General features: G+C 53.1%; 1 protein-coding gene across 5 annotated transcripts in view; it reads left to right on the forward strand.

The window, feature by feature from the left end:
- LOC140404674 (amine oxidase [flavin-containing] B-like) overlaps positions 1-22,351 on the forward strand; it is a 115,423-nt gene that overhangs the window by 9,457 nt on the left and 83,615 nt on the right. For 3 of the 5 annotated variants that reach the window (XM_072493327.1, XM_072493328.1, XM_072493330.1), the window contains exons 3-4: positions 16,736-16,873; positions 18,714-18,818. The exons of 1 other annotated variant lie outside the window; for it this stretch is intronic. In XM_072493327.1, coding sequence (XP_072349428.1) covers positions 16,736-16,873; positions 18,714-18,818 — 243 coding nt within the window. The remainder of the gene's footprint in view (positions 1-16,735; positions 16,874-18,713; positions 18,819-22,351) is intronic. One more of the 5 variants, XM_072493331.1, reaches the window with a different exon arrangement.

Below are 22,351 nucleotides of genomic sequence, written 5' to 3' on the forward strand. Positions count from 1 at the left end.
CACTGTCCCCGTCAAACACTCCCAGGACAGGTACAGCACGGGGTTAGATACAGAGTGTAGCGCACAAAGACTCACGAGAGACGAATAGAGATGAAGTCGATGAGGCTTTATTAAGCGTGACTTGTTCCCCGCAGTTCAGTAACAGACTGGCCTGCGGGGGAGAACTCCTGGTTCTTATACTCCGCCTTCGGGGCGGAGCTAGAGGTCAACTGCCAACCAGGACCCGGGATCTGTCAGCCAATGACATCACGGCTTCACAGTCCCACATGACCCCTAATGCATACTACCACATTCACCCCTTGTTAAAAATGAGCCCGGCGGGGTGGTGCTTCGCATGGTGGTAAGGGTTTACACGGCTGGTGAAAATCGGGGTCATGTGGGACTGTGAAGCCATGATGCTGTTGGTCGACAGATCCTGGGTCCTGGTTGGCTGTTGATCCCTAGCTCCGCCCTGAAGGTGGAGTATAAGAACCTGGGCTTCTCTCCGCAGCTCCAGTCTGTTGCTGAACTGCTGGGAACAAGTCACGCTTAATAAAGCCTCATCGACTTCATCTCTATTCGTCTCTCGTAAGTCATTGTGCGCTACACAGTGTAGAGGGAGCTTTACTCTGTATCTAACCCCGTGCTGTACCTGTCCTGGGAGTGTTTCATGGGGACAGTGTAGAGGGAGCTAGCTTTACTCTGTATCTCACCCGTCAGGTAATGCCTCCAATGTCGCACAGCTTCCACTATGGCTTGGGCTTCCTTTTCCACTGAGGAGTGGCGGATTTCTGAGGCGTGGAGGGTTCGGGAGAAGAAGGCCACGGGTCTGCCCGCTTGGTTAAGGGTGGCCCCTAGAGCTACATCGGAGGCGTCGCTCTCGACCTGGAAGGGGAGGGACTCGTCAATGGCGCACATCGTGGCCTTTGCGATGTCCGCTTTGATGCGGCTGAAGGCCTGGCAAGCCTCTGTCGACAGAGGGAAGGTCGTGGTCTGTATTAGGGGGCGGGCCTTGTCTGCGTACTGGGGGACCCACTGGGCGTAATATGAAAAGAACCCCAGGCATCGTTTCAGGGCTTTGGAGCAGTGGGGAAGGGGAAATTCCATAAGGGGGCGCATGCGTTCGGGGTCGGGGCCTATTATCCCATTGCGCACTACGTATCCCAGGATGGCTAGCCGGTTTGTGCTTAACACGCACTTGTCCTCGTTGTATGTGAGGTTCAAGGCGTTTGCGGTCTGGAGGAATTTTTGGAGGTTGGCGTCGTGGTCCTGCTGATCGTGGCCGCAGATGGTTACGTTGTCGAGATACGGGAACGTGGCCTGTAACCCGTGTTGATCAACCATTCGGTCCATCTCCCGTTGGAAGACCGAGACCCCATTCGTGACGCCAAATGGGACCATTAGGAAGTGGTATAGTCGCCCATCTGCCTCGAAGGCTGTGTACTTGCGGTCACTTGGGCGGATGGGGAGCTGGTGATAGGCGGACTTGAGGTCCACGGTGGAGAAGACCTTATATTGGGCAATCCGATTTACCATGTCGGATATGCGGGGGAGAGGGTACGCATCTAGCTGTGTGTACCTGTTGATGGTCTGACTGTAGTCTATGACCATCCTTTGCTTCTCCCCGGTCTTTACTACTACCACCTGTGCTCTCCAGGGACTATTGCTGGCCCGGATTATGCCTTCCTTCAGCAACCGCTGGACTTCGGACCGGATAAATGTCCGGTCCTGGGCGCTGTACCGTCTGCTCCTCGTGGCGACGGGTTTGCAATCCGGGGTGAGGTTTGCAAACAAGGATGGCGGTTCAACTTTGAGGGTTGCGAGGCCGCAGATAGTGAGTGGGGGTATTGGGCCGCCGAATTGAAACGTTAGGCTCTGCAGGTTGCACTGGAAATCTAATCCCAGTAATGTGGGCGCACAGAGTTGGGGAAGGACGTAGAGCCTGTAGTTTTTAAACTCCCTTCCTTGCACCGTTAGGGTCACTATGCAGAAGCCTTTGATCTCTACGGAGTGGGATCCTGCAGCTAGGGAAATCTTTTGCGTACTGGGACGGATGGTCAAAAAACAGCGTCTTACCGTGTCGGGGTGGATGAAGCTTTCGGTGCTCCCGGAGTCGATCAGGCATGGTGTCTCGTGTCCGTTGATCAGCACCGTTGTTGTCGTCGTCTGGAGCATCCGGGGCCGTGCTTGATCCAGCGTCACCGAGGCCAGGTGTGGTCGTAGTGTCTCAGCGTCTTCTTCAGACCCCGTGGAGCCGTCGATGCTGGGGTCCATTGTTGTCATCCAAGATGGCGGCATCCATGAATCGCACGTGGCCGGGAGTGGACAAAATGGCCGCCCCCACCGATCGCACATGGTCGGGGGTGGACAAAATGGCCGCCCCCATGCATCGCACATGGCTGGGGGTCACAAGATGGCGGCGCCCATCCTCCTCTCGTGGTGGCTGGGACCCAAAATGGCGGCGCCCGCGGGTCGCACATGGGGCGCTGGGGGGGGGGGTTGGGGAGCGTTTGGGATGCGCTGGACTCTTTCTTCTCCGGGGACAGCGGCGACCCCCCGGGACCGGCACACAGCCGCGAAATGGCCCTTTTTCCCGCAGCTCTTGCAAGTTGCTGCACGGGCCGGGCAGCGCTGCCGGGGGTGTTTCGCCTGCCCGCAGAAATAGCAGCGGGCTCCCCCGGGATGGTCTGGCGTCTTAACCGCACAAGCCTGTGAGGGAGGGGGGGGAAGGGGGTTTGTCGCGACGGGGGTCCACGGAGCCCAAGGGGCTGCCGCGCGGTCGGGGCCGTAGGCGCGGGCGTTTTGCGAGGCCGCATCTAGGGAAGCTGCAATGGCCCGTGCCTCTAAGAGTCCCAGCGACTCTTTTTCTAAAAGTCTTTGGCGGATTTAGGGAGAGTTCATACCTGCCACAAACGCATCGCGAATTAATATGTCCGTGTGTTCCGTCGCGTTTACCGGCGGGCAGCCGCAGCCCCGTCTCAAAATTAGAAGCGCGGCGTAGAACTCTTCTAGCGATTCTCCGGGACTTTGCCGTCTCGTTGCGAGTTGGTAGCGTGCGTAGACCTGGTTCACTGGGCGAACGTAGACGCTCTTTAGTGCTGCGAGCGCCGTCGGGAAATCCTCTGCATCTTCTATGAGGGGGGTAAATTTCCGGGCTTACCCTTGAGTGCAGGACCTGTAGTTTCTGGTCTTCTGTGATCCGGCCGGGGGCCGTTCGGAGGTAGCCTTCGAAACAAGTCTGCCAGTGCTTAAAAACTGCTGCCGCGTTCACTGCGTGGGGGCTGGTCCGCAGGCATTCCAGGGCGATCCTGAGCTCCATAGTCCTTTAAGCACGCTTAATAAATTGTAGCGCACAATGACTTACGAGAGAGACGAATAGAGATGAAGTCGATGAGGCTTTATTAAGCGTGACTTGTTCCCAGCAGTTCAGCAACAGACTGGAGCTGCGGGGAGAAGCCCAGGTTCTTATACTCCGCCTTCAGGGCGGAGCTAGGGGGCAACAGCCAACCAGGACCCGGGATCTGTCGGCCAACAGCGTCACGGCTTCACAGTCCCACATGACCCCTAATGCATACTACCACACACTGTCCCCATCAAACACTCCCAGGACAGGTACAGCACGGGGTTAGATACAGAGTAAAGCTCCCTCTACACTGTCCCCATCAAACCCTCTCAGGACAGGTACAGCACAGGGTTAGATACAGAGTAAAGCTCCCTCTGTCCCCATCAAACACTCCCAGGACAGGTACAGCACGGGGTTAGGTACAGAGTAAAGCTCCCTCTACACTGTCCCCATCAAACACTCCCAGGACAGGTACAGCACAGGGTTAGATACAGAGTAAAGCTCCCTCTACACTGTCCCCATCAAACACTCCCAGGACAGGTACAGCACGGGGTTAGATACAGAGTAAAGCTCCCTCTACACTGTCCCCATCAAACACTCCCAGGACAGGTACAGCACGGGGTTAGATACAGAGTAAAGCTCCCTCTACACTGTCCCCATCAAACACTCCCAGGACAGGTACAGCACGGGGTTAGATACAGAGTAAAGCTCCCTCTACACTGTCCCCATCAAACACTCCCAGGACAGGTACAGCACAGGGTTAGATACAGAGTAAAGCTCCCTCTGCACTGCCCCCATCAAACACTCCCAGGACAGGTACAGCACGGGGTTAGATACAGAGTAAAGCTCCCTCTACACTGTCCCCATCAAACACTCCCAGGACAGATACAGCACGGGGTTAGATACAGAGTAAAGCTCCCTCTACACTGTCCCCATCAAACAATCCCAGGACAGGTACAGCACGGGGTTAGATACAGAGTAAAGCTCCCTCTACACTGTCCCCATCAAACAATCCCAGGACAGGTACAGCACGGGGTTAGATACAGAGTAAAGCTCCCTCTACACTGTCCCCATCAAACAATCCCAGGACAGGTACAGCACGGGGTTAGATACAGAGTAAAGCTCCCTCTACACTGTCCCCATCAAACAATCCCAGGACAGGTACAGCATGGGGTTAGATACAGAGTAAAGCTCAGCTGTTTATCCAATATTCACACAGCACAGTAATAAATGAATGATCTGGGTCATGACCGAATTGTTGTGCGTTTGAGCTCGCTCTGTGCTAATTGGCTGCTGCGTCTCATACAAAACAACGATGACTGTTCGACATTGGCTGGAATGCTCTGAGAGTAATTGTGAAATATCCTCTTGAAACGGCAGACATTGGAGATGTGACCTTACAGACATTTAGACCCTGCCAAGTCTGATTGAGCAAGATTCATATCGGGCCAAACCACAGACTGATCTCAAAACGGGCAGAAAGATTAAGCACAGGAAATGTCCACACAGCCCAAGCGGGGTAATTATTTACTTCTGCTGACATTTCAAACAAGAGTTTATTTTTACTCCAGCACATGGGAGTGAATTATGCTTGAAATCATAAGTTGTGTTTTGTCTCCAATTCAACTCAATCCTGCCTTTGGTCAGCCGCTTGTTGCCAAATAATTGTTTTTGTTCCTTTGCATGTTCCTTGTTCAAAGTTTAACCTCAGCTGTGTCTGTCCCCTTACTCAGCGTTTGGTGTGAGGATTCCCACACCAGAGACAGTTTCGGCTGAGACTCGAGTGCAGTACTGAGGGAGTGCCGCACTGTCAGAGGGTCAGTACTGAGGGAGTGCTGCACTGTCAGAGGGTCAGTACTGAGGGAGTGCCGCACTGTCAGAGGGTCAGTACTGAGGGAGAGCCGCACTGTCAGAGGGTCAGTACTGAGGGAGTGCCGCACTGTCAGAGGGTCAGTACTGAGGGAGTGCCGCACTGTCAGAGGGTCAGTACTGAGGGAGTGCTGCACTGTCAGAGGGTCAGTACTGAGGGAGTGCTGCACTGTCAGAGGATCAGTACTGAGGGAGTGCCGCACTGTCAGAGGGTCAGTACTGAGGGAGTGCCGCACTGTCAGAGGGTCAGTACTGAGGGAGTGTCGCACTGTCAGAGGATCAGTACTGAGGGAGTGCCGCACTGTCAGAGGGTCAGTACTGAGGGAGTGCCGCACTGTCAGAGGGTCAGTACTGAGGGAGTGCTGCACTGTCAGAGGGTCAGTACTGAGGGAGTGCTGCACTGTCAGAGGGTCAGTACTGAGGGAGTGCCGCACTGTCAGAGGGTCAGTACTGAGGGAGTGCCGCACTGTCAGAGGGTCAGTACTGAGGGAGGGCTGCACTGTGAGAGGGTCAGTACTGAGGGAGTGCCGCACTGTCAGAGGGTCAGTACTGAGGGAGAGCCGCACTGTCAGAGGGTCAGTACTGAGGGAGTGCCGCACTGTCAGAGGGTCAGTACTGAGGGAGTGCCGCACTGTCAGAGGGTCAGTACTGAGGGAGTGCCGCACTGTCAGAGGATCAGCACTGAGGGAGTGCCGCACTGTCAGAGGGTCAGTACTGAGGGAGTGCCGTACCGTCAGAGGGTCAGTACTGAGGGAGTGCTGCACTGTCAGAGGGTCAGACTGAGGGAGTGCCGCACTGTCGGAGGGTCAGTACTGAAGGAGTGCTGCACTGTCAGAGGGTCAGTACTGAGGGAGTGCCGCACTGTCGGAGGGTCAGTACTGAGGGAGTGCTGCACTGTCAGAGGGTCAGACTGAAGGAGTGCCGCACTGTCAGAGGGTCAGTACTGAGGGAGTGCTGCACTGTCAGAGGGTCAGTACTGAGGGAGTGCCGCACTGACAGAGGGTCAGTACTGAGGGTGTGCCGCACTGACGGAGGGTCAGGACTGAGAGAGTGTCGCTCTGACAGAGGGTCAGTACTGAGGGAGTGCCGCACTGCCAGAGGGTCAGTACTGAGGGAGTGCAGCACTGTGAGAGTGTCAGTACTGAGGGAGCGCTGCACTGTCAGAGGGTCAGTACTGAGGGAGTGCTGCACTGTGAGAGGGTCAGTACTGATTGAGTGCCGCACTGTCAGAGGGTCAGTGCTGAGGGAGTGCCGCACTGTCAGCGGGTCACTACTGAGGGATTGCTGCACTGTCAGAGGGTCAGGATTGAAGGAGTGCCGCACTGTCAGAGGGTCAGTACTGAGGGAGTGCCGCACTGTCAGAGGGTCAGTACTGAGGGAGTGCCGCACTGTCAGAGGGTCAGTACTGAGGGAGTGCCGCACTGTCAGAGCGTTAGTACTGAGGGAGTGACGCACTGTCAGAGGGTCAGTACTGAGGGAGTGCCGCACTGTCAGAGGGTCAGTACTGAGGGAGTGCTGCACTGTCAGAGGGTCAGTACTGAGGGAGCGCTGCACTGTCAGAGGGTCAGTACTGAGGGAGTGCCGCACTGTCAGAGGGTCAGTACTGAGGGAGTGCCGCACTGTCAGAGTCTCAGTACTGAAGGAGTGCCGCACTGTCAGAGGGTCAGTACTGAGGGAGTGCCGCACTGTCAGAGGGTCAGTACTGAGGGAGTGCCGCACTGTCAGAGGGTCAGTACTGAGGGAGTGCCGCACTGTCAGAGGGTCAGTACTGAGGGAGTGCTACACTGTCAGAGGTCAGTACTGAGAGAGTGCCGCACTGTCAGAGGGTCAGTACTGAGGGAATGCCGCACTGTCAGAGGGCCAGTACTGAGGGAGTGCCGCACTGTCAGAGGGTCAGTACTGAGGGAGTGCCACACTGTCAGAGGGTCAGTACTGAGGGAGTGCCGCACTGTCAGAGGGTCAGTACTGAGGGAGTGCTGTTGATCTCCTATTTTCTTTTTCTGTCAGTCTGGCCTCAATAAAAGTTGAGACGGATTCGCACGTAAACAGAAGTTATTTATTTAGCTTGCAAGCTTTATCATCTTACAGAATGTAACAGGACGTCCTGCCTCTTACACTCCAGAAAACGACTGAACTAACAGACAAAGGAATCTCTGCAAAATCAGTTCAAATGGTATCAAGTTTCACATACTCGACGGACATAGGTCAGCCTAGGTCCCTCCTGACCTGTTTAATCCATTCTGATTGGCTCACTTCCAATCCCTTTCTCTGGCCCCTATCAATGCATCCTCACTCTTATAGACACACCTCTTCCTGCTTTTTCCATGCGGTCCCAAATTCCTTTGTCCCTAACTGCAAAAATCAAAGTGGCTTATTTCTACATTACATTAACTAGTATCTCTAAAGTAACTATTTTATATCACATTCGTCATTCCCTCCTTTTATCATTCCATGATAACCGAACTATCCAATCTATAGCTACGGTTCCTCATCTAAAAAGATTCGTCGCTGCATTTCCAATTCCTGTCTTAGCCCCCCTTCATCTGCTTCACCCTCATGGATTTTAACAATTAAATTTTTTTGGCCGGTGATTGGGGCGGTGATCTGATCCAGTGCACCCAGCATTCTACCCATCACACATTTAAGGATGGCCAGGCCCACAAAGATGCAGCCGATAGCTACCACTAGATACATGGCCATATTTATCAACCAGTCCTTCCATCCCCCAAATCCCCAGTTACCCCAAGAGCCAGGATCCTGCATCCCGTCCAAGTGATCCCGTATGCGATCCATAAATTTAGTGATGTTAGCGGTCAAGTCCTGAACACCCATGATACACTTGCCCTGTACTATGGCGCATACCCCACCCTCACGGGCCAGAAGATAGTCAAGAGCATACCGGTTCTGCATTGCAAACAACCGTAGCTGAGACAACTCCTTAGTTATTGCCCCGAGGGCTCCCAAGGTTTACTACCCGTGTTTTCCTCAGTTTGGCCTTTAACTAACTTAAGTGTATCTCCCGGTAACCTACGTTCTAGCTGTACTTCCCTTCTCATACGCCCCATCCTCTCTCTAGTCCCTTTCACTTCCTCATAGCCTCTTCCTACGCTCTTCTGACAGCCTGATATTACCTTTCTTGCACCACTCTTAACACATCCAAAATCGAATTTACATGTATTCCAAAAACAAGGCAATGTCCATATAATGTTCCCTTCCCATCGCCGGGACCGGTGCAGCTGCTTCATGACTCCCGCATTCTCCTTAACTGTGATGACCTTCCATGAGTCGATACCATGTCCTCGTATATGGGGGCAGTGAAGAACATCACCTGTGCATAGGTGATGTATCCTTGTAGATTGGTTGGGGCTACACAGATACATAATATTCCCCTTTTCCATGTCCATCGCCAATAACACGCCAAGCGAAGTGAGGCCAAATATCAGACAGACGATGCGTAGCCACTCCATCATGCTCCACACCTGTAAAATAGCACTGGAGAAGGGAGGCAGGTTAGTATCCGACCTTTTACAGTAGTGGAGATGGACTCAATGTACAGTGATGTAGGTGCACCCAAGCACTTTGCCCCTCCACTTTAACTGCTGTGGGGGTGGCAAGGAGAACTTGGAAGGGCCCGTCCCATCGCGGCTCCGACCCCTTCCTAGTCCAATTTTTTGACCATTACATAACTACCGGGCTGGACTGAAAGTGAGCTAGGTACTGGGGGCAATGGCTGGTGAGCCGCGCGGACCTGGCCATGGAGTTCCTTGAGCACTTGCGTAAGGGCCAGAACATAGTTGGTCATTTCCTCAGTCATCTGATGAAACTGAACCCGTCTGGGAACCTGCAGGCTCCAAGGAGTTCTAAGAGGCCTGCCATAAAGAATCTCGGCGGGAGAAAGTCGGACCGGTCCCGCAGGTGTAACCCGCAGCTGGAAGAGGGCAACGGGGAGCAACTTAAGCCATGTCAGTCCCGTGTCTGCTCTTAATTTAGCCAATTTAGTTTTGAGGGTCTGATTGTGTCTTTCAACCACCCCGGCTGCCTGCGGTCTGTAAGCACAGTGTAACTGTTGGCGTATGCCCAACTGGGAGCAAAACTCCTTGTTAATTTGTCCAATAAAATGAGGCCCATTATCAGAACTTAACTGAGCTGGTATACCGTACCGGGGAATGATTTCCCTCATCAAGACTTTAACCACAGTAGCAGCTTTACTATAGATAGTCGGATACACCTCAACCCATCTGCTGAACACATCCACAATGACCAAAACATATTTATAACATTGACACCTTTCCAACTCAATGTAATCCATTTGGAGCGTCTCAAAGGGACCACTGGGCAACGGGGTTTGCCCCTTCCCACAAGGGATACCTTTTCCGGTGTTATATTGCTGACAAATCAAACACCGATTACTGATACTTTGGGCCAACCCCTGCATTTTAGGGTGCCACCAAGTGTCCAGCAACAAATCACTAGTCCCCCGAGCCCCACAATGAGTTGCAAAGTGTACACATTCGATGACCCATAAAGCCAGCACATCAGACATACAAGTGGAAACAGAATCATATGTACAACCTAACCGTTTCCACATTTGTTTATCACTCTCAGGAGCGTCCTCCTGTAACCTTATGACGTCTTGGATGGTTGGCATTGGCTTGTCAGAAGCAGACACATTCATAGTAGATCGTTTAGTCTGACTTAACATTTTAGGCACCATCACTTGCTGAATTTGTGCGGCTGTGCGCGCTGCACGATCTGCTCGTTCATTACCAACGTCAACTGGGGTTGTACCATTCGTGTGGGCAGCGCATTTAATAACGGAAATCTGCGCTGGCAGAAGGAGGGCCTGCAGTAGGTCATTAACTAAACCCCGGTGGGATATTTGACCACACATAATCATGTCAGGTTGTTCTGACGAAATGTCACTCAAATCGCCCCTTATTGTGGTAGTTTCCTGAATCAAGGCTAACCAGTCGTGGCCAGGTGCGTCTTCATGGATAGGGGGACCACTAAGAAAACAGGCTGGATTGATAGTGGTACAGTATTTAAATGTCAGACGTGGATTGTTCAAAAGGTATATCTCATACCTATTCTGACGAGCTGCGGTAAGATGCTGACCATTCGCCCCATATCCCTGGCATGGTACCGGTCATGGACCTGACGTGTAATATGAGGGCTTACCGAAGCTGACTGTGGCCATAAATGTGGTGATATTGTAACAAAATCGGCTGTACCTTCTTTTCCCGTGACTGTGGCTGTAACCTTGACTGGCCATTCGGTCTCAAGTAATGGCCAGTATTTGTCCTCCAACTCCCTGTTTCGTCCAGTTCTGTCATAGGCCAGGGTAACGTGATGCAGTGATAGTGGCTGTTCAATGTCTAACGTCCACCACTGGGGGGTGATAGAAATATAGCACTGTTGTCTCATCCTCCATGATGTAACCGTTACCCCCTCATCTCCGCATTCTAGCTGTAGCTGGAAGATACACAGTAAATCTCGGGCCAACAAATTACAGTCCAATCCAGTAGTCACTACAACCTGATGCTCTGCAGACTTATTCTCGTAAGTGACTGTCACAGGTTCAGAAATAGGATACTCACACACCTGTCCTTGGAACCCTGACAATTGCTGCGTGTGGTCGGATAATGGTAATTTAAGTGCTGATTGCACAGAAGACATGGCTGCCCCGTCCTCTTCTTCCAGTAGACCAATGGCCCCTCAGAGGGGGCTGCGGTTGTAGAGCTGTTGATTCGTTCGGTGGGCCATAAAAAGGGGGTGAGGGTCCCTTTGGGTGGGTTTGGTATCCTCCTCTTCGCTGATCCACCCACCCAAAGTCACTATATTGGGGCTCCTGCTGGTAAACTACCATTTCTGCCGCTTGTTGGGGTCGTAGATCATCCTTTTTCATTACATACTCAGTCTTAACCTTTGTAACTGAGCCTCCTTCTGGGCCTACACCCTCCTTCCAGTAAAATCTGACTGCCCTTGCCATCTGGGAAGGGTCGTTCTCCGTCCAATTCATGTTATTACATTTCACAGCAGTAACCACAGAAGGTGGTAGGCAATGCATTAACATAGCACAGTATGGAGGGGAATTCTGACCATTTTGATACAGCAAATCGCCTGACTGGCCCCTGTAGATTTCATTAAAACGCCCCAGAAATTCCTCTGGGTCTTCATTCTTCTTAGGTTTTAGGTCTAAGATAACAGAAAGATTTATGGGCCTTTGAAATGTGCTATTCAACGCATTCAAGATCTGTGTCCTTCTATCGTCGTCTAACGCATAGGCCTGCTGGAGTGCGGCATGACTAGCATAATTCAGGTGGTTAAGACAAGTGCGGTACTCTGCTGGGGTTAAAATCTGCTGAACTAGGGCCCAGAGGTCCCTTGAATCAGCTTGATAAATTGAGATAGTAGTTCTCAATGAATCCACAAAGGCAGCAGGAGATTTTTTTCTATCTGGGATTGTAGTCATAATAGCCATCATCTCACTGGGTGTCCATGGGAAGTAAACGTCTATTGTGGGGTTTGCAGCCGCCGTCCCTGGATCGGGGTTTCTCATCTTCCTAATCGGTAACTGTCTCCGAATGTCACCAGGGGGCACTCTAGGTATTTCCCCTGGTTGTTCCAAGACTTCAACGTCTCTCCCTGTCACTAGGGGGAGTTCTTTCTCTTCAACCGAAGTTGTTTCAGCTTTCTTTGTTCCCAACTCTTGTGATTTCTCCTTAGTTTGGGGAGACTGAGGTGATATGCTCAATTGTTTCCGGTGAGCTTCAAGCCCCTCTCCCGCTGTCCGAGATCCCGTCCCAGAGCCAACTGGGCCCGTGGGACAAAGTTCCCCTTGCTCCCCCGGTTGTGAAGTTGGCAAAACAGGACCCACACCATCACCCAAAAGGGCTTGAGTTTCCGGCATACTTGAAATCTGGGGAGCAATGACTGGGCATATACCACTGCACTCTGGTGGCTCTGGAATGAGCGCAGACCATGCTATGGGTGCAGACGGAACCCCCACCGACTTTTCCAAATCATTGAATCCCTCTTCTTCTGTCAACTCAAGGCCAGCCACCAAACCACGCAGCTCATCTCCCGTGTGACCCGTGTCCCTCCTCCACTTGCGCCCCTTTCCAAAACTTAAAAATGTTTGAAAATTCAAATTGGATTACTGCAACTTGCAAGCTCAGCTCTGATCTCAACTCAGAACTAAATTTACAATTTGCTTAACACAAACTTGTACAACATTTACAACTTAATTATTTCTTTATCTTAACAATTTTTCTTTTAACAAGTTTTTTTTCTTTTACATACACATAAGTATTAGCAAAATCAACTATAATTTCCAGATTTACACTTTTTAAAATGGTGTCCATGATCTTCTTTAAGTTTCTATTAATCTCCAGATAAAATGAGATAAACCTTATTTCAAGTAAGTAAAACTTAAGATTCTGGCAATTTCAATCAATTGCTTTCGAAAATAATAACTTTTATCAAAGAGGTGGAGAAACCCACTGGTTTCCTTTAATTAATTCAAAACGTAACTTTGCTGGTGTTCACTGACTCAAAGGAAAGGTATCCGATTACACTGCAGACTGTTATCTCAAGGCCTGAGTGAGAAGCACTGTCTGTTTTCAACTCCGCCTGCTGCTGTTAACCCTTTGAGAGACTTCTGCTTCAACCTCACAATCTCAACTAGACCTCGGAACTTTACAGTCCAAGGAGACAATTTTAGCTTAATCAACTATATATTTAAAACACTCACACATAGAGTTGAACCATCTTCAGATTTAAAAACAGTTATACTGGACTGAACCCCCATTTATTTAAGTCACATCAGCCTCTGAACCCCGATAATAGACTGAACCTTTATTATTTAAAGTCACATCAGCCTCTGAACCCCAATAATAGACTGAACCTTTATTATTTAAAGTCACATCAGCCTCTGAACCCCAATAATAGACTGAACCTTTATTATTTAAAGTCACATCAGCCTCTGAACCCCAATAATAGACTGAACCTTTATTATTTAAAGTCACATCAGCCTCTGAACCCCAATAATAGACTGAACCTTTATTATTTAAAGTCACATCAGCCTCTGAACCCCAATAATAGACTGAACCTTTATTATTTAAAGTCACATCAGCCCAAAACCCTAACCCAAGCCGAAACAACAATATGAAATCCCATCAATTAAAGTGCTAATCCCCAGACTGACCTGTGATTTCGTTGAGGCGGTCTTTCTGTGCCAACCGCGAGTGACCAGACTAATCAGACAATAGGAAGAGGGGAACAATCAATGCTGGTCGTTTTCCATTTCTACATTGAGGGCCCTTTGTTCCCGTCCTCCTGTTCATAATCAGTCTAATTCTGATTTCGCAGTTGGAACAGGATCGCCCAGAGAAATCCCGGTTTTCGGCACCAAATGTTGATCTCCTATTTTCTTTTTCTGTCAGTCTGGCCTCAATAAAAGTTGAGACGGATTCGCACGTAAACAGAAGTTATTTATTTAGCTTGCAAGCTTTATCATCTTACAGAATGTAACAGGACGTCCTGCCTCTTACACTCCAGAAAACGACTGAACTAACAGACAAAGGAATCTCTGCAAAATCAGTTCAAATGGTATCAAGTTTCACATACTCGACGGACATAGGTCAGCCTAGGTCCCTCCTGACCTGTTTAATCCATTCTGATTGGCTCACTTCCAATCCCTTTCTCTGGCCCCTATCAATGCATCCTCACTCTTATAGACACACCTCTTCCTGCTTTTTCCATGCGGTCCCAAATTCCTTTGTCCCTAACTGCAAAAATCAAAGTGGCTTATTTCTACATTACATTAACTAGTATCTCTAAAGTAACTATTTTATATCACATTCGTCAGTGCCGTACCGTCAGAGGGTCAGTACTGAGGGAGTGCTGCACTGTCAGAGGGTCAGACTGAGGGAGTGCCGCACTGTCGGAGGGTCAGTACTGAGGGAGTGCTGCACTGTCAGAGGGTCAGTACTGAGGGAGTGCCGCACTGTCAGAGGGTCAGTACTGAGGGAGTGCTGCACTGTCAGAGGGTCAGTACTGAGTCAGTGCTGCACTGTCAGAGGGTCATTACTGAGAGAGTGCTGCACTGTCAGAGGGTCAGTACTGAGGGAGTGCCGCACTGTCAGAGCGTTAGTACTGAGGGAGTGACGCACTGTCAGAGGGTCAGTACTGAGGGAGTGCTGCACTGTCAGAGGCTCAGTACTGAGGGAGTGCCGCACTGTCAGAGGGTCAGTACTGAGGGAGTGCCGCACTGTCAGAGTCTCAGTACTGAAGGAGTGCCGCACTGTCAGAGGGTCAGTACTGAGGGAGTGCCGCACTGTCAGAGGGTCAGTACTGAGGGAGTGCGGCACTGTGAGAGGGTCAGTACTGAGGGAGTGCGGCACTGTCAGAGGGTCAGTCCTGAGGGAGTGCTGCACTGTCAGAGGTCAGTACTGAGAGAGTGCCGCACTGTCAGAGGGTCAGTACTGAGGGAGTGCCACACTGTCAGAGGGTCAGTACTGAGGGAGTGCCGCACTGTCAGAGGGTCAGTACTGAGGGAGTGCCGTACCGTCAGAGGGTCAGTACTGAGGGAGTGCTGCCCTGTCAGAGGGTCAGACTGAGGGAGTGCCGCACTGTCGGAGGGTCAGTACTGAGGGAGTGCTGCACTGTCAGAGGGTCAGTACTGAGGGAGTGCCGCACTGTCAGAGGGTCAGTACTGAGGGAGTGCTGCACTGTCAGAGGGTCAGACTGATGGAGTGCCGCACTGTCAGAGGGTCAGTACTGAGGGAGTGCCGCACTGTCAGAGGGTCAGTACTCAGGGAGTGCCGCACTATCAGAGGGTCAGTACTGAGGGAGTGCCGCACTGTCAGAGGGTCAGTACTGAGGGAGTGCCGCACTTTCAGAGGGTCAGTACTGAGTGAGTCCGCACTGTCAGGGTCAGTACTGAGGGAAGTGCTGCACTGTCAGAGGGTCAGTACTGAGGGAGTGCCGCACTGTCAGAGGGTCAGTACTGAGGGAGTGCCGCACTGTCAGAGGGTCAGTACTGAGGGAGTGCCGCACTGTCAGAGGGTCAGTACTGAGGGAGTGCCGCACTGTCAGAGGGTCAGTACTGAGGGAGTGCCGCACTTTCAGAGCGTCAGTACTGAGTGAGTCCGCACTGTCAGGGTCAGTACTGAGGGAATGCCGCACTGTCAGAGGGTCAGTACTGAGGGAGTGCCGCACTGTCAGAGGGTCAGTACTGAGGGAGTGCCGCACTTTCAGAGGGTCAGTACTGAGGGAGTGCTGCACTGTCAGAGGGTGAGTACTGAGGGAGTGCTGCACTGTCAGAGGGTCAGTACTGAGGGAGTGCTGCACTGTCAGAGGGTCAGTACTGAGGGAGTGCCGCACTGTCAGAGGGTCAGTACTGAGGGAGTGCCGTACTGTCATAGTGTCAGTACTGAGGGAATGCCGCACTGTCAGAGGGTCAGTACTGAGGGAGTGCCGCACTGTCAGAGGGTCAGTACTGAGGGAGTGCTGCACTGTCAGAGGGTCAGTACTGAGGGAGTGCCGCACTGTCAGAGGGTCAGTACTGAGGGAGTGCCGCACTGTCAGAGGGCCAGTACTGAGTAAGTCCGCACTGTCAGAGGGTCAGTACTGAGGGAGTGCCGCACGGTCATAGTGTCAGTACTGAGGGAATGCCGCACTGTCAGAGGGTCAGTACTGAGGGAGCGCCGCACTGTCAGAGGGTCAGTACTGAGGGAGTGCTGCACTGTCAGAGGGTCAGTATGAGAGAGTGCTGCACTGTCAGAGGGTCAGTACTGAGGGAGTGCGGCACTGTCAGAGGGTCAGTACTGAGGGAGTGCTGCACTGTCAGAGGGTCAGTACTGAGGGTGTGCTGCACTGTCAGAGGGTCAGTACTGAGGGAGTGCTGCACTGTCAGAGGGTCAGTACTGAGGGAGTGCTGCACTGTCAGAGGGTCAGTACTGAGGGAGTGCCGCACTGTCAGAGGGTCAGTACTGAGGGAGTGCCGCACTGTCAGAGGGTCAGTACTGAGGGAGTGCTGTACTGTCACAGGGTCAGTACTGAGGGAGAGCCGCACTGTCAGAGGGTCAGTACTGAGGGAGTGCTGCACTGTCAGAGGGTCAGTACTGAGGGAGTGCCACACTGTCAGAGGTTCAGTACTGAGGGAGTGCTGCACTGTCAGAGGGTCAGTACTGAGGGAGTGCCGCACTGTCAGAGGTTCAGTACTGAGGGAGTGCTGTACTGTCACAGGGTCAGTACTGAGGGAGTGCCGCACTGTCAGAGGTTCAGTACTGAGGGAGTGCTGTACTGTCAGAGGGTCAGTACTGAGGGAGTGCCGCACTGTCACAGGGTCAGTACTGAGGGAGTGCTGCACTGTCAGAGGGTCAGTACTGAGTGAGTGCCGCACTGTGAGAGGGGGTGTAAGGGGGTGGTGGTGATGTCCTGATTTGCACTCTCAGGTGCGTGCTCCCCCTCGCCAGTCTTGTTGCTGCTCCTCCCTCCCCACGCCGTGACCTTGGTCTGCTTGATCTTTGACTCTGGCAGGACCCGCGCTTCGGCTACACAGATGTGGGAGGGGCCTATGTGGGACCTACGCAAAACCGCATCCTGGGTCTGGCCGAGGAGCTGGGCGTGGAGACGTACCGGGTGGATGGCTTTCTGTACAGCCTCGCGGACATCCAGGTAATTAACAACTTCACTCACTCCTTCCCCCATCCCCTTCACCAGCCACTGTGACCCACCTTGGATTACACAGGATATCATTACAGAATAGGCCATTCGGCCAACTAGTCCATGCTGTTAATGCACCACACGAACCTCCTCCCATTTTTACTCATCTAAATCTCCCACTGTAACCCTCGATTACCTTCTCCCTCATTTTGATCCTGGCCTTCCCCTTTAATGTCCCAATATTCGTCTCCACCAGTCCCCATGGGAGTGAGTCCCACATTCTCCGCACTCCCCGTGGGAGCGAGTCACACATTCTCCCCACTCCCCGTGGGAGTGAGTCCCACATTCTCCCCACACCCCGTGGGAGCGAGTCCCACATTCTCCCCACTCACCGTGGGAGCGAGTCCCACATTCTCCCCACTCCCCGTGGGAGCGAGTCCCACATTCTCCCCCACTCCCCGTGGGAGCGAGTCCCACATTCTCCCCACTCCCTGTGGGAGCGAGTCCCGCATTCTCCCCACTCCCCGTGGGAGCGAGTCCCACATTCTCCCCACTCCCCGTGGGAGCGAGTCCCGCATTATCCCCACTCCTTGTGGGAGAGATTCCCACATTCTCCCCACTCCCCGTGGGAGCGAGTCCCACATTCTCCCCACTCCCCGTGGGGGCGAGTCCCACATTCTCCCCACTCCCCGTGGGAGCGAATCCCACATTCTCCCCATTCCCCGTGGAGCGAGTCCCACATTCTCCCCACACCCTGTGGGAGCAAGTCCCACATTCTCCCCACTTCCCTGTGGGAGCGAGTCCCACATTCTCCCCACTCCCTGTGGGAGCGAGTCCCACATTCTCCCCACTCCCCGTGGGAGCGAGTCCCACATTCTCCCCACTCCCCGTGGGAGCGAGTCCCACATTCTCCCCACTCCCCGTGGGAGCGAATCCCACATTCTCCCCATTCCCCGTGGAGCGAGTCCCACATTCTCCCCACACCCTGTGGGAGCGAGTCCCACATTCTCCCCACTCCCTGTGGGAGCGAGTCCCACATTCTCCCCACTCCCCGTGGGAGCGAGTCCCACATTCTCCCCACTCCCCGTGGGAGCGAGTCCCACATTCTCCCCACTCCCCGTGGGAGCGAGTCCGAAACCTTACTGAATTACCTCGATTAGGAAATAAGCCACGTGCAGATTGGGCGCGTCCATCGCTGCTCGTTTCCCTGTCTCTCCTGAGGTAATCCCTTGGGTACGAGGGTGCCCTCGTCAGGGATGCTCTGAAGACAACCCTGACTCATTTCCACTGCCTGTTTACACCTGGGCGAGCCATCAGGTATGTGGACCTCGCCCCCCCCCCCCCCCCCCCCATCCTAGCCGGGGTGCCGGGAGAGTGTCGGCTGTGAATGAGTGCGGGCTGTGATGCCTCCCACAGGTGATTGCCTTCCGCGCACTTACCGGCTAGCCTCATGGTCAGGTGGAGCATCCTGCTGGAGGCACTCCCCTTGCATTGAGGGTCATTCAAATTAATGAGATCCCAGAATCAATACAAGGAGGCCATTCAGCCCATCATGGGTGACTAGCCCCTTTGAAAGAACTATGCAAATAATCCGACTCCTCACTACCCACTCCCCGTACTCCTACAAATTACTTTTCCTCAGCAATCATTATTAAATCTGTTTTGACCTTCCCTTCGGACATCAAGCTCCCAATTGGATTCGTGCCTTTTTCCTCATTGCTTTAATCCGGGCAGCGGACGGCGCACCGCGACCCTGTGACCCTGCCTCAGGAGCTCAGTCCGAGAACCCTGGTCGCGGCGGAAAGGACGGGACTCGACCTGCTTCTTTTTATTGCCACCCTTCACCTTTCAGGGGTCGGTGCGGAGGTTCAGCGGCCTGGTCCCGCCCATCTACAACCCGATTGGCCTCCTGGACATGAACAACGCCATCCGGACGCTCGACAAGATGGCGGACGAGGTGCGTAGCGCCGACACGTCGGGTGACCACTCCCTTCATCCCGCGGGAACGATTGGCATTCATTTCTTTATTTAAAAAAAAATTAAATTTAGCGTACCCAATTCATTTTTTTTTTCCAATTAAGGGGCAATTTAACGTGGTCAATTCACCTACCCTGCACAAACACGGACCTTCCCGTTCTGTGCGCAAACGCGGGGAGAATGTGCAAACTCCGCACGGACAGTGACCCAGAGCCGGGATCGAACCCGGGACCTCGGCGCCGTGAGGCAGCAGTGATAACCCACTGCGCCGCCGTGCTGCCCTACGATTTGCATTTATACAGTACATTGCTCGGCCGTGAGACAATTCACTGTACAGACAACCACGGTCCATTGTGAGGCCCAGTCACTGAGTCAAGGTCGAAAATGAGGCCGCTAATTTGCACGATCCCGCGGTGCGATAATGACCGTGTGGTGATGTGCATCAATGTAAATGCATGTAGGCTAGCTAGACACTAGAGGGAGCACCAGAGACATCACACACACACACTCAACCAATAGATAAGTTAGATAGGGCACGACCAATGGGCATTCACGATACACAAGGAGGTGACACGACCACAGGGGGGCATTACACCAACCCATATATAAAGGACACCAAACACATGGGGCGAGATCCTCCGACCCCCCCGCCGGGTCGGAGAATCGCTGGGGGCTGGCGTGAATCCTGCCCCCGCCGGTTGCCGAAGTCTCCGGCACCGGATATTCGGCGGGGGCGGGAATCGCGCCGCGCCGGTTGGCGGGCCCCCCCCCGTGCGATTCTCCGGCCCGGATGGGCCGAAGTCCCGCCGCTAAAATGCCTGTCCCGCCGGCGTAAATTAAACCACCTACCTTACCGGCGGGACAAGGCGGTGCGGGCGGGCTCCGGGGTCCTGGGGGGGGGGGGGGGCGCGGGGCGATCTGGCCCCGGAGGGTGCCCCCACGGTGGCCTGGCCCGCGATCAGGGCCCACCGATCCACGGGCGGGCCTGTGCCGTGGGGGCACTCTTTCCCTTCCGCCTCCGCCACGGTCTCCACTATGGTGGAGGCAGAAGAGACTCCCTCCACTGCGCATGCGTGGGAAGCTGTCAGCGGCCGCTGACGCTCCCGCGCATGCGCCGTCCGGAGATGTCATTTCCGCGCCAGCTGGCGGGGCACCAAAGGCCTTTTCCACCAGCTGGCGGGGCGGAAATTCGACCGGCGCCGACCTAGCCCCTCAAGGTTGGGGCTCGGCACCCAAAGATGCGGAGCATTCCGCACCTTTGGGGCGGCGCGATGCCCGTCTGATTTGCGCCGTTTTGGGCGCCAGTCGGCGGACATCGCGCCGTTTCCGGAGAATTTCGCCCGTGATCTGCCTCTTTCCAGTGGACACAGTCAGTGAGTACAGACAGGGTGATTCAATATTACACCCACCACGTGGATTGCAGCAGCTGGTTAGCCAGTCTGGGTAACTACAGTAGGATTAACAGTAGTTGCGAACCCGAGTAATAGAAGTGTAAATAGTTTAATGAACGTGTTGAAGTTATCTCCACGCCTGAACCTTCCTTTGTCAAGTGCACCACAAGGAAGCCGCTTATGTTACACCTACAACATAACAAACCATGGTACCAGGACTGAACTGTTTCAATCCACATAGCCATACCTCAGCGTACAGTGACAACCAGCAACGATACCCAGGCGAGATGTTCGAGATCCGGGTTCTGCAGCGGCTCCACTGCCACGGCGATCTCCGCGAAAACTGGTGGGCATTCCGGCAAAAGTTTGAAATCTTCCTGGTGGCAGCCGAACTAGAAGAAGTGGCCGATCCTGAAAAAACAGCGCTTCTCCTCACCATCGCCGGTGCCAGAGCAGAAGAAATCTTTGAAAAATTCCAGTTCTCTAAGGGGCAAAGCAGGAGCGACTTCCAGGCCGTCCTGGACAAATTCGGCAAATACTGTGAGGAAAACACACTTCAACCAGGACTCATGCGCAATCGCTTCCTACGCGCTACATCACATGTGTCATGACGTCAGAGGCCCCGGACCACGCCCATTTAAAAGGGAAACGTCCCAAATCAAAGAGAAAATCTTTTAAAGCCGTAAAACAACCTTCCTTCACCTGGAATGACAGCACAATGCCTCAAATTGAACCAGGAAGTGAAATTAACCTCCGAAGAACCCTGCAACAAGCAGTTACTTATGCCCAAACCAATGATTCCGACCTTGAATACTTCGATGCCGACCTTCACATTTTCTCTGGACCTTGCGAGCCCAATGCCACCTCCAATGCAAACAGTGGTGATATGGTCCTAGAAGACTACGACTCGGACGAACCTTTCACCTTGGGAGACTACCCCAGTACCAAATCCGAACCGCACTAGACGTGTTGCACATTGACAACCCCCGTATTGAATCCGACGCAGGCGCAAATTCGTTCTTCGGATTAGAGGATCTTCAGCCCAGCAGATAGGACATCCCAACTCGTGAGTGCAGGATGATGCTGCAGCCTGAAACCAAGAGACAGAGAGTGGTACAAGCCCACAGAGAGCGGCCTGCTGCCACACAGAGCGCGGTCCACGCACCGCTCAGGGTTCCCAACTCCACGAAAGAAGACACGCAAGACTCCACACCGCAGTCCTTGCACGAACAAGAAGTGACTCCAGGGTCACAAGCCCCCGCAGCGAGCTCGTGGGCAGCCTCCACAATAGAAGCAACCCAAGACTCCGACGCGCAGTCCTTGCAGGAACAAGGCCATGAGGGTCTAGCAACCTCCTCTGACCAACTAGCAGCAGACGATGCAAGTCTGCCATGCTCAAGTAAACAGCAAGAAGACTATGACAGTCTACCATGCTCCAGTGCACAGCAGGATGACCATGACGGTCTATCATGCTACAGTGAAGAACAAAGCGACGATGACAGTCCAAGCCCAAATGAAGGACAACAGCAAGACAATGACAGTCCACCCACATTGTTTGCACCACCAGATGAAGACTCTGACAATTTACCCAACCCAAGTGAACAACAAGCAGCTACTGAGGCTCTACCCAGGGTATGTGAGACGAGTGACGACAGCATCCCACTTCCCATGCAAGATGTGCAAAGTGACAGACCTCAGCTAGTGTGTACAGAGGCACTCGACGATCACTGTGAGACCACTGGTGACTCCGGTGACACCACGATACTTCCACCCTCATTCGCTCGAGCCGCTCCACAAGTCGATGCATTCCTGCATGTTCCGACTCCAGACGTGCAGCTTCAAGAAATCTCAGCTGACTCCAGTGAACCTGCTAAGACTCCGGACGGGGAGCATCAACAAACCAACACTGACTCAGCTAAAACAGACCAGACTCCAGATGGGGAGCAACCAAACGCCGACTCTGATTCACGTAAGCCAGACTTTACTCCAGACAGGGAGTGCTGCAACCTCAGTGATGGCACGCTCAGGGTGACAGCAGATGACACAACGACAGGAGAGGGATCACTTAACAATTACACTGGGTCAGTAATAACAAGCAGTAGCTACAGTCCAAGAGGAATAC

The sequence above is a fragment of the Scyliorhinus torazame genome, chromosome 31, assembly GCF_047496885.1.
Source record: "Scyliorhinus torazame isolate Kashiwa2021f chromosome 31, sScyTor2.1, whole genome shotgun sequence".
NCBI classification, from domain to species: Eukaryota; Metazoa; Chordata; class Chondrichthyes; order Carcharhiniformes; family Scyliorhinidae; genus Scyliorhinus; species Scyliorhinus torazame.